The 16,857-nt window shown below is 54.9% G+C and overlaps 1 protein-coding gene across 9 annotated transcripts in view; it reads right to left on the bottom strand.

The window, feature by feature from the left end:
- Positions 1-9,866: 9,866 nt before the first annotated feature.
- ARMC9 (armadillo repeat containing 9) overlaps positions 9,867-16,857 on the bottom strand; it is a 97,302-nt gene continuing 90,311 nt past the window's right edge. For 7 of the 9 annotated variants that reach the window (XM_036236485.1, XM_036236482.1, XM_036236483.1 and 4 more), the window contains 2 exons: positions 14,698-14,813; positions 9,867-10,200 (listed from right to left, as the gene is read on the bottom strand). In XM_036236485.1, coding sequence (XP_036092378.1) covers positions 10,029-10,200; positions 14,698-14,813 — 288 coding nt within the window. In that variant the 3' untranslated portion in view covers positions 9,867-10,028. Of the gene's footprint in view, positions 10,201-14,588; positions 14,814-16,857 lie in introns of those variants that run through there. The other 2 variants (XM_036236487.1, XM_036236486.1) reach the window with 1 other exon arrangement.

The raw sequence follows: 16,857 nt of genomic DNA on the forward strand, positions 1-16,857 counted from the left end.
AAATAAAACTTAACTATCTCAAAGTCTTTAAATTTGTATTTAGGGAAAGGCTGGCTTAAAATTTGCATACTTTAGGCAAGAAATCTTTCAAACCAGACTGAAAAGGAAGGGAGATTTAACCCTGCCACACTGTTTCAAACGTCAAGATAATTTTTTCTTTTTTTAAAAACGGTGTATTTTTATACCATTCTTATTATCCTTCCGAATATTTCCCGTGTTATACCTTTGCCATCTGTGAGCATTTTCACGTAGTTCTCCTCCTTACGTCCTATTCCGTGCCGCTCTATTTTTTGAGCCTAATTCCATTTTCCCTCCACGGGTCCGAGTAGCCTCCATCGTAATTATTTGCAGTGGCGCCAGCGCATGCCACCAGACTGATGTGATACACTGCGGTGCTTCACGCCTCTCCGTCGCGCCTCGCTGATAATGCACCTGGCGCTAAGAGCTCTGCTGGGCACAGGGGGTCAGAGGTCAGCCGGAACGGGTTCCTGCTCGTGGGAAGATCGCAGAGAAAGGGGCTGGTCAGTCAGTGGACGGGGCTGGGGAGCAGTCAGATGAGTCGCGCTGCCGATGCTTTTCTCACAGATGCAAAGCAGCTTTTTACACGGTCTAGTGAGGTCGCCTTCTTTTAATAGTATTTGATTCAAATGATCCCTTCCCCCGCTTTGCTATTCTGATCGTGATGTTTTTATCATGGTTGTAGCAGTTATTTTTAAATTATGGTGAAATACACATACCATAAAAATGACCATCATGACCATTTTTAAATGCAACCCTACTACATTCGAAGAAGGAACAACTGAGAGAAACCAGTAAAAACTACTCAGGTGAACACTGGAAGCTGTTCCAGGCAGTGGTTAAGTGGCAGAGGGTCAGCCTTAGATCACCTGGGAGGTGCCCAGGTGATCTAAGGCTATCATAGGGTCACGGGACCGAGAAGCCAGGGTTGGAGGAGCTAATTGTGCAGACTCAGGATGGCTGGCCAGCTTCACCACGCGGGGCCTCGAAGCTGATGGGCAGTCAGGTCAAGCTGCAGGCTGGGGACAGCTAGGGTGAGCTGACTACGAGTAAAGGGAGAGAAAGGTCTAGGCAGCAGGGCTCAGGAATCTATAACCTTCCAACTCTAGGGTAGCCAGAAAAGGGCCCCATCCTTGAGCAGAGCAGTTTGGTCATGTGTATCAAAACCCTTATTGTGTGGGTTAATTTTATGTGTCAGCCTGGCTGGGCTATGGTGCCCAGATGTTTGTTCAAATGTTATTCTGGATGTTTCTGTGCAGCTGTTTTTTTTTTTTTTTTTGGGGGGGGGCGGGGTGAGATTAACATTTAGATAGGTGGACTTTAAATAAAGCAGATTGTCCTCCGCAATGCGGTTGGGCCTCATCCAATCAGTTGAAGGCCTGAACAGAAAAAGACTGCCCCTGGATTTGAATTTCAACTTTTCCCTGAGTCTGCAGCCTGCTGGCTCACCCTACAGATTTTGGACTATCCAAGACTCTGCGATCATGCGAGCAGCTTCCTTAAAATAAATCTCTCTCTCTATGTACATGCGTCCTCTCAGTTCCCTTTCTCTGGAGAACTCTAATACACCTTAAAAGCCAGTCCCTTCTTTACCCTAGGACATGATCTTCGTTTGGCCAGGGTAGTGTTGTCGCTGGGGAAATGGCATCCTCGGACAGCAGAGGCTCCCTCTGGCTGGCTCCTCCCCCTGGCATCGGAGGAAGTGGTCCTAGGTAGAGCACCAGGGAGCTACCCTTTGGCGTGGCAGAGCCCGCCGCCCATGAGGTTCTCCAGACCTCCCCGGGGCTAGTGCAGGAGTTGGAAGTGTTGACCGAGGATGCTGGCCACTGTCATTAAACTCTGCAGTGGCAATGGTGTCCCTCTGGAAAGGACACCGTGAGACATAGAGGTGGATGGCTGGTGGTGAGGGTCAGCTTGGCCCTGAGTGGCCCAGGGCCCCCACCGCTCCAGAATGGCGAGGTCAGCAGCCTGGGCAGCCAGGCGCCAGAGCCAGGAATGGCGAGGAGGCCAGATTAAGGCAGAGCAGAACAATCACGTGGACAGGAAGTTCAGGATGGCAGTCGACCTATGGCTTAGAGAAAGTAATTTGCTGCAGGAACACATGGTGCTGGCTACTAAAAAAAAAAAGAAAAAGGGAAATTTCAATATATGTGTAGATCGGGAGGTGCCCTGAGAGATAGGCAATCATTCGTTAAGGGGCCACCCCCTTATAGGGTCCCCGTTTGCCAAAAGGAACTCTGTGCTGGAGGGGAGGAGTGATAAACGGCTCCTGGAGCTATTATATCTTTACTTGTGTTTGGAAATGCGGCTGAGTCATAACTCCAAGGCTGGGCACTGCCCGCGGCTGAGGCCCCTGTGTCCCCTCCGCTCTTGGGAGCCACCCTTTGTGTTAAGGCACACACGGAAGAGGATTCTGTTCCCCAGGGTTCATTGCTGGCTCCCCATTATTGCCGTGGCTATTTCCTCTGGGCAGTGATAAAACCGGGAACAGGGTGGGAGCTGGGGGCCGGGGCGCGCACGTGCCAGAGGAAGGCAAGGCTGAAACACCTGCAGAGCTCGCACACGTCGGTGTCAGTACAAACACGTGGGTCTCCCGGCCCGATTCCCTGGCCTCCCTGTCCTGGTTTGTAGTTTCTTTTGGCTGGATGCACCGTGTGTGTCATCGTGAGCGGCCATACATCCTTTTGGGACAAATGTGTGTGTGTGTGTGGGGGGCGGGGTAAAGGCCTATGAGGAGACACATGCGAAAACTCTTCCTTGTTTCATAAACCCTGCTCGAGAGTCATTCCCTGTCTGCGGCAGGACAGAACCTCTCATGCCGTCCGCTTCTGAGCCCAGCCTGGGACTGGGCTGGCATCTAGTGTGGCAGGGGAGCTCTGACTGAGGAGCCTACAACGTGCCTGTCCTCGGGCCACCAGGAGGGAGCGTCAGTCAGGCGAATGCGCCCCTGTCCCCCCACCCCCACCCCGCCCCCCAGATGGGCTCCTCCTCTCCGTGGACCCCGTGCCGGGGCTCCTCAGCACACAGCAGGTAGGCTCACGGGCGTGGGTGGGGCAAGGCCACGTGACCCTCGGGGCAGTTCGGTCCCTCACCCTCCCAGTGGCGATGGCTGGAAAACAACCCCTGCGCATTGCGGGGTGCGAGTCGGCACCTCCAGATCTGGACTGACAGATTTCACGTGACAGACCTCGCCTCGGTCCTTCTCGGGATAAATGCCTTTTTTTTTTTTTTTTTTTAATAACTACATTTTTAAGGCTTGGTTAACAGTATTCTCCAGCTACTCAATGCTAAAGATTCTCAGAGGCAGGAAGAATAAAAAAGAAAAGGCAAACTCAGCCACGGGGAGGTGGGGAGGTCTGGCCCTTTTAGTCCCCGGCTTCCGGGAAGGCAATTTCACAGCAAGACCGGTTGCTGGAAGCCACTGGGGTGAAGCCGAAGCTGCAATTAACCTTGAGCCATCTCAAAATAAGGGCTGAAGCATGAGGCAATCATTTAATTTACCGTTTACCCAAACCCGCAGCTCCGAACAGTCGAGCGATGCCCACCCGGCCGACTCGTCGCCAACCTGCCCCCGCCCAGGCCGTGCAGAGAGCCACGCTCTCACCTTTCCTCCCAGTGATTCATCCAACAAATACTTTGAAAGCCTGCTCCAGGCCAGGAGTGGGGACACGGGCCCTGGAATGCGGCCGTGTGGCTGGACGTTGGGGTCAGGCAGGAGGGGTACTTAGCTGAGACCTAGAGCAACCCAGTTAGGAAAACATCCTCCCGGCGAGGGTGACAGCCGGTGGGGGGCGGGGGCAGACGACAGCCGCATACTGCTCCCTCTTTCCATCCTCCTCCTTCTCGAACAGAGGCCCCGTACCCCGAACTTAAAAAAGAGTTGAATTCACGTGACTGGTGTTGAGGAGAGAGTATCCATCGGTTTAATTAACCCCGAGGGTACATTTGTGCCCAGCGGAGGCTTGCATGGCCGACCCGGTAACCCCATTTGTGGTAACAAGGGGGCATATTTCTAAGGAAAGAGCCTTTGGGGGCCCCTGTCTGCTATGAAAACAGTTATTCCTGAGGGGAGAGGGTTGTCCCTAGTGATGAGCATTTACAGGAAGGAGAAGGAGTGGCCCCAGGCCCGGAAGGGCAGGTTGGCCTGGCTGAGCCTCAGGATTGGATCGGTTCAGCCCCGGGAGCCAGGAGCAAGGGCAGGGGCAGCGAGGGTCAGCCTCGGCCCTGGCCTGCCCTCCGAGGTCTCTCATTTTGAGTGCCCCCCCGCCCGGCCTCAAGAGAAGCCCTGACTCAGCCCATTAGCCCGTGGGCGCTTCCGGTCCCAGAGCTCACCTTCAGCCACTGTGAGAGGGAAGAGGCCCAGGTAGGGTGTAGGTGGGTCAGGGGTTGGGCTGGAGGAGACGAGATGCCCAGCCCCTCCAGGCCCCCAGCCGCTGGCTCACCTCGCCATCTTCTGTACCCTCTGTCCAGTAGAGGCACCCAAGACTGGCCACCCACCCAGCCGGTCCCCAAGTCCTTCTGGCTCAGCCTCACACCGCCCTGCTGCCCCCCGGTACCCCCACCCCGCCCCCCATCTCTTGCTAACAGCAGTCTCTGGAAAGGACGGTGTCAGGAATGCTGAGTGCAACTCAGGGGGCGGCTTTGGCACTTCCCCCCCCCCCCGCCCCCCACTCTCTCTCTGCCGGGGCCTCTGCCTGGTCTCGGCGGCACTGGCAGCTCCGGGGGTTCCTGTGGCCTCTAGAACTCAGCAGAGATTCCTGTTTCTGTGCGGTTTCCATCGGCAGGAGCCTGTGGGAAGGGCAGTAAGGCCCAGGGAAGGGAAGGGCCCGCGGGCTGGTTCCTCTGACCTCTCTACACAGTGAGGGAAAGACATCTGAGGGAGTAGGGGTGCAGGGGTGTGGCTTCGGGCCCGGGCCCTGGAATGCCCCTACCCCCACCTCCGTACCCAGCTCCCCAAGGCCCTGCAGCTGAGGTGTGGGCCCGCTCGGCCAGTGGCTTGCTTGGGGCTCACGCATGAAAGACTTCCCTAGTCTGCAAAAAGGTGGGACACAGAAGGCCAGACCAGCCACCACGGCGCAGTCCTCTGATTCGGGGACTCCGAGGGTGTCAGCCGCATCGGGCACGGTGCCAGCCCCGTGTTTTGCTGCAGGAGGGTGGCTTCTCTGTCTTGAACGCTCTGCCTTCTGGGGACTGTGTGGCCAGGAAGAGCTGGTGGGGGCAGCTGGGGTGCCTGGCGCTCGGGAGGCGGGCCGGGTCTGAAACCGGTCAGGCCTCTCTCCCCGAGGAGGTTTCCTGGATCTGAAAGGTCATGGGAAAGGCCCCTTCTAGATTCTAAAGACCCGAGCGATCCATCAAGGCCAGTCTGTGGCATTTGGTGCCAAGGAAGAAGAAACAATTTTTTTTTCCTGCTTGGCAGGTCCAGTTTCTGTTTTAGGAAGCTGATATCTGAGCCAAACCATTTTACTAACTTCCTTCCCTATCTCTTTCTCCTCCGCCCTACCTTCTCCACAGCAAACTGCTAAGATAGGACACGGTCCTCAAGTCATCCTGAGTCACACATCCCCTCAAACACCTTCACCCAACAGTTCTCGAAACTAGTTCCTTAAATGTGTGTACGAGTTTCCTCTCTTAGTCTGACAACTGATACTTCTCAGGTAGCAGGTCCCCCTCCCTTGGGCTCTGAGGTTATCAGATGTGGTGGCTGCATTCCCCTGGGTATTTTGACACCTCACCTCTGGTCCCAGCAATATACTACTGTGCTTCCTTGCCAGGGGCTGGGCCTCAGACAAGGAGCCTTCGCAGGATACCCCGTCCCTGCCCGGGGCTTAGGACGCCTCCTTTGGCTGGCTAGGGGCCCCGAGGGGAGCAGGCGAGGCTCTCCCTGATGTCAGGCTGGCAACTGCTCTGCAGACTCCCTGTCCACGGAGGCTGGAGAGAGGGAGAGAGAACTCCGTCGACGTCAGGACGGGAACCTCTGCGAGGATGCCCTTCACTGCGCTGGGCCGCAGAGCCCAGAACGGTGCGCACCGCAGGCCAGCCCGACAGGTCCCAGGGGCTTACAGACGGACGGGGACCCGCTTCCCTGTGCGCCCTGGGAACTTTCAGGGGAGCGGCTTGGTGTGGGGCACAGTGGGCACGCCCTGGCTGGAGCTCACCCTGCACAGGGAGGCGCGCGCAGCCTGTCGCCTGCCCTGGCCCGCCTCTGCCTCTCGGGGTGTGTGCGTGCTTGTGCGCGTGTGCGCGTGTGTGCGTGCGTGTGTGTGTAAGCCAACAACACAGGGACTCGTCTCCCTGGGCCACTGCTCGGCCCCCCACACAAGAGCACGATGGCACTGAAAAATGGTGTTTTTGAAATTCGTATTCAATGGGGTGTCTTGTATTTTTATTTTGCTCCATCCGGCAACCCCCGAGGTGGGGTTCTCTTCATGCTGAGCTGCCCTGGGCGCCGTCAGGCCGGACTCCCTCAGGCCACCCACAGGGGCAGGAAGTGCCCAGTTCCTAACTAGCGGCGCTTGAGCTGATGCCACGGTCAGGGACCAGGCCACCAGGTCGTCCTGGAGACCTTCGCGGGGAAGTGACCCGAGAAGTTCCAGATGACGCTGCCCAGGAGCGCTGCGCGGGGCCTGGGGACGGGCGACTTTGTATTTCAGGCGATGCAAACCCCTTCTTCTCCGCCCGCCCTTCTCTTTCTTCTCTTCCTGTAGCCAAAGGTGCCCGCGTCGCGGTCTGGATTCTTCGCTGCTTCCTTCATCCAAGCTCTTCCCAGTTCTTTCCCTTACAACCTCTCGCTAGCACCTTTGCAACGTGGCCTCTGCTTTATCTGAAAGACTCTTGCCCGTGGGTTTCCTCGAACTTGTACCGAGGGACCCGGCTTTGGCGTCCAGACAATTCTCTCTCGGCCTACGCGCGGAATCTGTTTCTGGTGGGAAACCCACTGGGTGGCTGTACTTATAGAGTCCATACTGAGAACTGAGTCTGGAACGAGACGTCCAACCCTCTCTGATCTGTTCTGCAACTGGCCAGCTTGTCTGTGCTCCCTCTGCCCGGCGGGCTTATACAACAAGGGCCAGGAGAGAAAGCCTGGGTGTGCCAAACGATAACTGAGCGGAATCACATTACATAAATCCCATTACGGTTCGCGGTGTTGCACAATGGCCCCGGGAGCAGGCAGGCGTCCAGGATCAGGGCTTTCCTAGGTGGTGGGGGGTGGGGGATAGGTGGGAAAGCCTCTCCCTCACCTCTCAGCCCCGCCCCAGCTAAGCCAAGCTCTCCTGAGCCGCCCTGGGGTCTTGGTTTAGTCACCCAACAGCGGTCACCCTTCCTCCACTCCGGGCAGCACTGCAGACTTGCAGAGGTCTTGCCACCAAAAACCAGACCCCCTGGAAGGAGCCAGGAGGAGGAGGGCGGCCGCGTGTGTGCACCTGAGGCCTCCGGGGGGACAGACTCCTGTTTTTCCCATCTGTTAATTCATTTCAGACGCAGCTGGGCATTTGAACACCAAGGTCCACCGAGGAGGCATGGGATTTTGATCTCCAAGAGAGTCTTGATCGATGGGGAAATGAGAATAACTTTCCTCAGGCCAGCGTCTTGCAAAATCCTGTCGCATTCTTGGCGTGCCCCCACACCCTGCGGGGAACGATCTCCTTTTGGCACTGTGGGGCTGAGTCCTGTGCTGAAAGAGAACGTCCTTTTCTGACTCTGCGTTCAACTCACCAAACGGTCTGAAGATCCCACAGGTTTCCCGCCCTGAGTGTTACCCTTAGTGTTGACCGAATGCACAGGTGTGAAGGTGGCTTCCTGAACAAACGTGCCGTGCAGGTCACGGTGCCGGGCTCCCGCGGGGTCTCGAGGTGGGGCACCGACCCCCAGCCCGAGTGAAGGCCAGGAAGCCAGACTCAGCAGCAAGCCATGGGTGTGTGAGGGGACCCGGGGGGAGCAGGGGTGGGGTCAGGATGAAACGCGGGGGGCGAGGTGAGCAGGAGCACAGGGGCGGAGGAAAGGGCCCGGGAAGCTGCACCGCGTGGCCAGAAGGGTCAAGAAAAGTGAGACCAGGCTCTCGCCTGGGAGAAGACGAACCAGAAGACGGTGGGGATCAGGATGGCCGCCCGGCCCGCCCTGCCCTCCCCGCCCCTTGCTCATCAGCCGTGGCGCTTGTTATCGGCTGAGCCCAGTGTCGGCATGGCGGCGTTCCAAGCCCCCCAGCCGAGGCCTGCTGCTGCCCGTCCTCACGCAGGGGCCGGGTGGGAAGAGGGACAGACAGCGGTGGAGCCACCGCCGGGGGAGCTGACGCTGGCCCGGGGACATCGGTCCCGGGGTGGCTGAAAGCGGGTAGAAGGAAGAACAGAATCTACACCAGAAGTGGGATCGATGCTCGTGAAGTGACCTAGTCAAGCCGTTAACGCGGAGCCCTGGCTTCTCCGGGGGGGAGACCGTCTGTTACGTCAAAGGATTTTACTAAGAACCGAGGGCGCGGACCTGAGGCTGACGGCCGGCCTGGCGGGGCGTGGGGAGAGAGGTCATCGCTTGGTCTCTGGCAGGTGGAGTGAGGGCGGGCGGCGGGGTTCGTGTACGGGAGGGGGTCGACGGGCGGCGGAGGCGCCCTGGCCAGGCCCGAGCAGACGGGAGCAGGCAGGACAATGGGACGCACAGGACGTGGTCTCAGCATTCGGCGCGGGCGCAGTGGGGCACCGACAACACGACTTGCCGCCTCCGCCGGGACAGGCGCCGGGAGCTGCGGGTGGCCGTCAGGCTGCGTCCCGGCTGGGTGTCCACTGTCGACGTTGGAGGACCCGGAGTCGGCCGGGGCCTTGACCCCGTCAGGGCTAAAACCGCTTGTTCTTGAAAGTGACGTCGACGTCGCCGGCAAGAACGTCGGCTGCTGCTCGGCCCTTCCACCCCACGACGCGTCGGAAGCCTCCGCCTGGCCGACACGCGCGTGATAAATCTTCCCCAAAGACAGGCTCGCACTTAAAATCGGTGCAAGGCAGAGGGCCGCCCTGGTGGCCATTTCGGTAAAACTAGGATGTCGTGGAAGTTGCCCTAAATGCAACTCTTGGGAGGTCCAGGCCTACAGAACTTGAAACCACGTTTAACTCAACGGCATTGGGTCGAACCGGCAAAAACCGCGAGGCCACCTAAACCCTCCGCCTGGCAACAGAGCGCTTTGCACACATTGAACCGATCGCCTTTCGGTGACGGAGTGTTAATGTCCAACAAGATACGTGTGAAACAACAAATGACTGAAGTCGGCAGAACCCCTAAAACTGCTCCCCATCGAGTCACCCTCCCCCCCGAGTCCCGAGCAGCCTGGCTTTCCTCTCGCTCCGCGCCCGACGGGCCTGCTGCTCTGAACCGGGTTTAGGCGCGTTTGGATCCAGTCGTGAGCAGACGGCGGAGTTCTCAGATGTTTTTCATGCTGCCGTCTGACCTGCTCCTCTGTTACTTTTCCTATTTGAATAGGGATTAGAGTCTTATCTGGCCTGCTCATATCCTTTTAATTTCCTCTTGAAAATTAAAAAAAAAAAAAAACCACTTTGTACATTTCTGATGCAAGGCATACATATTTTTTCTGGCATCTGAAAAATACTTTCACCGCCCCACCCCGACCCCGCCCCTTGCCCCCGCCCCTTGGTCGAAATGCGTTTGGAAACGACCCCCACAGTAGTTTCTGGTCCTCGCGGCACACCTGACAAGCGGCTGACCCCGCTCGGCACCGAGGGTCGGGGTACCGAACCGCGGTCAGAGATCACAATCGTTTTGAGATTCCTACTCTGAAATCTCACAGGAAACACGGCTTTTCCCAGTCGGAAATCTTGCCCCAAGAGCTTGCAGACGCGAGCGGGGGGGGGGGGGGGGGACTCGGTGTCAGGTCTGCAAGCCGGGGTCAGGTCTGGCCACGTGAGCGAGCGCAGGCCGGGGTTCGGGGGTGGTGGCCGAGCTCGGGGGTTTCCCAGGAGCAGGTGGGAGCCGGGCCCTTTCCGGGTTCGTTGCTGCGGCTGCCGCACTGGATTCTAGGCATCGGCAGACCAGGAGCTGGCCCGCACGCCGCTGCCGCTCCTGCGGGAAGAGGAGGCACCGGGCTCGCCCCGCCTGCAGCCTGAAAGGCGGGCGTGGGGCAGGGATGGGCCGCAGCTGTTTCCCGCACGTCGGGCCGTCTGGGGGGAAGCCGGATGGTCTTCCGGGCTGGGAGGAAATGAAAAGCAGCCGTCAGTGCAGATGCCCAGGAGAAGTTTGACCGTGCAAACACAGAAAGTGAAAGCACCTGAAATTCTTTTGTTAAACCAAGATTGGCAGACCTGAAACCTTTTGAGGGCACTGGCAGAAACCGGAAGTACCCTTACCTGGCTCTGTTAGCGCTTACGAATTTACAGCGACACGCGGCTTAGAATCTAAGACACAATTCCCTCTCATGGCTCCGAGTGACATGGGAGCATGACATCTCAAGCAAACAAGTTAAGGCGCCCTTCTGCTCTTCACCCCAAGGAGGAAGCAGATTGGCGAAGGAATGAATCTATCGGAGACCTGGGGCGCGTAGCAGGAACAGGACTGGGGGAGCTCGTTTTCTACGCTCCTGCCTAAACGGGGGGGGGGGGGGCGGGGGGGGGGCACCCGGCTCAGTGGAGATGTGGACCCAGGGGGCGGAGAGAGACTCACGCATCCAGCAGGCGTGAACGGGGTGTCTCGCCGCGCCGGACCCCGGCTCAGGCGTCAGGGACGCGGCCCGGGCGAGCACATCCCGGAGAGGCAGGCGGCTGCTGCCCTGGTCAGCCTTTGCAACTGACCCAGAAGGCTCTCCCGTCGTGCGGACACCAGTCGTCTGCCTAGCAAGGACTCGGCGGGGGGGCGCGCCGCGGCAAGCATGTGCCCCCCCTTCCTGAGACTGAGACCTACGAAATGGTCGTTCTTGAATGTCAGTCCCAGTAGGGAAGACAAGCTGCCACCTAACCGGCCGGGGGGGCGGGGGCGGGAAACACTGCGTGTGCGTGTGTCTGTCTGCCTGTCTGTCTGTCTGCAGTGTGTCTCTCAGTCTGGGGCCAAAAGAGGGAAAACGTCCCCTCGGAGGTAACACCGTGAGCAAGGTCAGGAGGCAGAACAAAGTATTACTTATACTGCATTGTTACTGCAAGATTTAAGGCGCCGCAGGAAAATGCAGGGAACAGGGTGTCCTGAGAAGCTTCCAGAGGTTGCAGGGAGGGGTCAACTGGAAGGACCCCGAGGGCAGGGTTTGATTGGGTTTTATCCCTAAGGATAACAGGAGTCACAGAAATGACATTCCGTGACGTGGGGGAAGGGTCACTCTGGCTACGGTCGTGGAGGGTGGACCGCGGCAGGGAGAAGCAGGAGTCTCTCCCGGGCCGGGCGCGGGGAGGTGGACGCAAGGCCAAGGGAGGAGAGCAGGTGGAGGGGACAGGGCTCGGCGGTCCAGGGGTGGGATTCCGGCTCGGGGGTTTGGGGTAAACGCCATTCCCTGAAGCAGGGGCTCAGAGGACGGTGGCGGTCATCTGGGAAGCGCTGAACTAGGGGTGCTGTGGCGACACATCCGGTGCCTTTGGGGGGCGAGTCTGGGCTGTAGCTGGAGACGTGGGCGTCAGCAGGGTGTAAAGGAGCCCAGAGACCAAGCAGGCTGGGCCCAGGCCTCGAACAGGGCCTGCAGAACACGGCGTCAGGAGGGCGGGGGGCGAGAGTCAGGGGGCCAGCCCACCGTAGCAGCAGACGTGGAGGTGGGACGGCCACCAGGAGGGCGAGTGAAGTGCCGGACGCAGCCAGGGGAGCAGCTGGAGCGGGAGGACACGGGAAGACACGGGAGCCCAGGCCCCCCGAGGCCGGAGACGGAGCGGAAGTGATGCAGCAACCTTGGGACCGGGCGGGAGGCGGGAGGAGCGGGGATCCAGAGTCCACAGAGCAGAGCGGGAGGCCGAGTGAGGATCGGACGGGAAGAGGAGGGGCGGGGGAGGGGAGCACACACGGGGTGTGGGGGCGAGGGCGGCCCGCGCGCTGCAGGGGGGCCACTGCTTGTGCTTTCCCCCTTTCTTTCTTGACTATAAAACCAGTGTTTATCACGAGAAGTTAGAAAAGTACGTGGACTGTATAGACTGTCCTGCCCTCCCAATGCCTAGCCACGCCAGTATTAACAGTTGATATCTTTTTAGAAAATGAATATACTATACACACACACACACACACACACACACACACACACACACTTGGGATCCTTGTAAGTGGCCAGCAAGCTAATTTATAATTTGCTTTTGCTTTTCATTTAGCGATACATCGTGAGGCTCTTCCTGTACATTCGATATTCTCCTAAAACATCATTTTCAATACCGTTTTACATGGATATATACTTAGGTAATCAGTCTCCTACTTTGGGAATTTCCTATTTTATCAATAACGTGGTGATAAATACCTGTGTGTGTGTGTGTGTGTGTGTGTGTACATATATGCGAAATTCTGATTCCTTCTCAGTAGAAAATCCTAGAAGTGAGGTCACCGACTCCAAAAGCACTAGTGTCTAGAATGTGTGCAGTGCGTATTGTCAGGGTGTCCCCGAGATCACGAGGGTCTCGATTCATCGACACCCCTGCAACCCCGAGTTCCAGGAGGGTGCTGGTGGCGCACTGAGTCACGTGAACTCCTCGAAGAGGCTGACCTGAGAACCCGGGGAGTTCACTTCCTGCTGCCCTGGACTCCGCCATCAGCCACTGGCCACGTCGCACCCGCTGTCGCCGGCCCCCACGGGGAGCTCGCTCTGGGTGCTCGAGGGCAGGAGTCACGTCTCGGTAATTTCTGCGCCCCTCGCGATCGGCACACCACGCGGTGCACAGTGACATACACACTTCTGGACTGGAGGGAGACGGCGGAGGGTAAATGGTCCCTCGTTACGGGAAAATGAGGGACCACTGCCACAATTGGGGGGCAGCCGCATGCGCTGCCCAGTCATGAAAAAAGTCGTCGTCTTCTACAAAGTAGAACGTCTGACTAAAGAACTAACTGTGGCCACTGGTTAGATCTTATGTTGATTAGATTCCCCGTATCCTTATCTCTGATTAAGACACCCTCATGTCAATGCTGCCCTCTGTGAAGCCAGCGTTTTAAAATTTTAAAAAGATTTTTTAAATGATGTCTTGGTATCTTCTTTCTCATGCCAAACAAGATGAATTTTATCAGTTTCTATAACTACTTCCATTAAAAAATATGTTATATTTATAAACTAGATTTACTAGTAGTTGACAGTTGGCTATATTCTGGATAAAAAAAACAACAACAAAAACCTTCACAAAATCCCTTGGATATAAGTGATATTTTGGGGACAATTTGTGAATATTAATATTCTACATATTATTAAATTGTTAACTTTCTTAGGTGTGCTACTGTGGTTAGATACAGGATGTTCTTATTCTTAGATGTATGCTGAAAATCTGCAATCTGTTTTCAAACAGTTCAGCAAAAGAATTATCGACATGTGGGTCAATTATATAGTAGGCGCATAGGAAGCGAGAGCGTGAGCGAGCGTGAGCGAGCGTGAGTGTGCATGTGCGAGCGTGAGTGTGCAAAGGCGGCAAAATGCTAACAGTTGGAAGCTCTTCATTGTCATATGCTTTTGACTCTTCTGTAGGTTAAAAAATGCTGGTCATAGGTATAAGAGAAAAAAGCATGACATTAGTTTGTACATTAGGAATTAAAAATAAAAACCTTGAAATATGCAGTATATGATGGCTAGTTTTGAAACCAAATCCAACATCTCGGAGCACTGACCCACGCATGGCATGAACCTGGAAAAGGTGGGCGGCAGAACTTGGCAAGATCTGGGCGCTGGGGGCCCCCCGCACCCCCAGCGTCCGCGCGGGGAGCTTCACAGGGCAGGCGCTGCTGTGATTTCTTTGCTGCTGTATCCCCTGCACCTGGCTGTTCACTGTACATCACTGTGGAGTAAAAACTGGAAACAACCAAACTGCCCAGCCACAGGGGATGACTAAGTAAAATACAGCATAGTAATTTGAAATAGTTTATGGCCAACGTGTGTTGGAGGAAGAAATGTAGGCTTGTTGGCCGCCCTCTCTAACCTCCGTTCTCATCTGTTTCTCTCCAGCGTTCTCTCTAGACAGGGGAAGAGGCCGCTCGGACCATGAAGAGGCTGTCTCCTGCCCACGCTGGCCTGCCCGGCCTCCAGGTCCCCAGGGAGGCCAGAGGATCTGGGTAAGCCGGCAAAAGTTATATTTATGTAAACAGGGCAAAAGAAGGCTATGGAGAATGAAGAAGGCTTGGCAACTAAAAATGCTTACAGTCGCTTTAAAAATTCATCTAATCGTAAGTTGATTTGATGTCTTGACCTGTGAGACTCCATCCCAACAAAGAGTCTGGTGCTATGGTAGGCGCTGCAGAAATGCTCCTTCTGGCCCTTTCTTTTGGAATTACACAGGCCCGCATGTGGCTTCTCCTGGAGAAACAGCCCCGGAGAGCCTGAAATGCAACCACTTACTTCACGTTTTTGGAAGAAGAAACCTGGGTGGGCAGCGGGAGACTCAACCTACCTTCAAACATCTCCGAAAGATAAACGATAAAGAGATAAATGCTTTTCAATACGAACGCTTTATTGCGAAAATGTAAACACATACACCTTACACTGCAGTTAATCAAGCTTAAGAAAATACAACCCAGCCTCCGTTAGCCCGAACTTACACTGGGTACCCGTTCCTGTGGCCGCCAGGGGTGACAGGCCGGCGCAGGGGCTCGGCGCCACTCCACTGCACGCTGGCCGGCCCCTTCCGCCTTGTCTTGCCCGTGTTGGTCATGATCTGGGGGCAGGAAAGAGGAAACAAGATGCAGAAGTCACCTATCAGATGACCGCATTTGAAAAATGAATCTATGGAGTAAGAGCCTTTGCTAACGAATGAGGAAGGATCAGGACATGGGTGATTCGGATACACAGAAGTTTTGAGGGAGAGCCCTTTAGGTTCTCATATTATACCATTTAGCACTATAAATTCAAGAAAGAAATCAAATCATGGGAAAAAGAGACGAGACTAGTTTGATACAGTAACATCACATCTCTAGAGAGGACCGACTTTTGAAAGTGAGATGGGGAAAAAGACAAACAAATTTGGTTTCCTGAATAATTAACATTGCCACATGCATAGTGAGTAAAAGATAAGCCGAATCAACAGGCAGACGACAGAGAAGAAATATTTGCAGCGAATTTAACAGATCAAAGGTTAAAATTTTTATTACATAAGGTGCTCGTATAACTCAATAAGTAAAACACTAAATAGGTAATTGAGCAAAGAATTCAAATAGCCAAGTCATGAAATAACAAGTATTACCAGAAAATAGAGAAAAGTATCAACCTTATAAGTGAGGGACAGAGTGAAGAAATAAAATGGAGTACTAAAATCGAGAAGGCTGAGGCCTGAGGAAAAGATTCTATTCTTGTTTTAACCAGCCTGGGAACTTAAACGTTTGAACTTCCCAGTCCGACGTCAATGCCTGGATCCACCTCAGACCTCCAGATAACCCCGATTACCCTCCGAAGGACTGAGGGAGCATGTTCACGGAGCCAGACCACTGGTCGTTCAGAGGATTACATCTCGGACCAACCCCAAGGCTAACAATGCAGGTCTGAGTCTTCTCAAGAATGTGCTTTTTTCTGGTGAAACCCTCAGCTTTTCTTTCTTCTTTGGAACACTCTGGGAATTGCCTAGTTCTGTTTCTGGTTTGCAAACCCTAAGACCCTTAAAAAAATCTTTTTCACTTATTTCTAGCCAAAGACTGCTGACTCTTTTTTGAGTTTGCTCGACACAGGTAATTAGAAACTACAATTTTACCAAAAAGGAATCATCATTCTTCGATTATTAAATAAGCAGCAGTTAAAGAAATGATCCCATCCACTGCTGGCAGTAGTTCAAAACAGTAGTGGCATGTGAATTTCAGAAAGCTCTTTTGGAAAGTAATTGGCATTTTATATCGAGTTGCAAGCATGTTCATATCCTTGGGTGTCAATCCTAGTGAAAGAATCCAAAATATGAAAAATGTTAAATAAAGTTGCTTGTTACAAAATTATAGAGTAAAACTAGAACAATCTAACTGTCTAGTAATAGGGGAATAATTAAGTAAAACATAGCATATTCATCTGAAATATTATAGAGCCATTTACAATGATAAAGACTAGTTTAGAAAAACAAAACGAAAGAAAAATGTTTACTTAAAACAGTAAATAAAAGTGAAGTGATAATCCTAAACATAAATGATGCTTTCGATTATGCTAAAAGTACACAAAAAGAGTGGGAAGATTTTGCGAGACACTAAAATGATTACGGTCGCCGCAGAGGATAATAGAAGCAAGAACAATTTACTCTGTGTGCTTCTGAGGGCTGGAGGAGGAGGAAAGGACCAGTTTCCTGTGGCAAAGATCACAGGCCTGACCGGTGCTGAGGGGAGTGGGCGGCTGGGCCCAACCCCCACCGCTAGGGGGTGTGGGGTGGGGAGCGTGAAGGGAGAAAGACCGGAGGTGAGAGAAGGCGGGGGGGGGGGGTGCTCTCCCCTCTCGGAGGGAGTGGGACGTGAGCTTTCCACGCAAGAACTCACACACAGGCCCTGGGGAAGGGTCCCGAGTGAAGGGAGGCAAGCGTGCAGGGCTCTGCACGTGGCCCGTGGCCCGTGGCCCGTGGCCCGTGGCAGGCCCGGCGTCTCAGAGCAGCCACTTTCCAGAGGGCGTTTCCTGTCCACCGTACAACCTGCTGCCCTCACAGGGAGAGCCATGGTGTGGCTCATGGGGTCTCTGGGCCCCTCGGTTGCAAAAGAGCTTGTCTAGGCTGGAAAGATCTGAAGCAGTATCTGGTCCAA

This window comes from Rousettus aegyptiacus, unplaced genomic scaffold, assembly GCF_014176215.1.
Source record: "Rousettus aegyptiacus isolate mRouAeg1 unplaced genomic scaffold, mRouAeg1.p scaffold_m13_p_2, whole genome shotgun sequence".
NCBI classification, from domain to species: domain Eukaryota; kingdom Metazoa; phylum Chordata; class Mammalia; order Chiroptera; family Pteropodidae; genus Rousettus; species Rousettus aegyptiacus.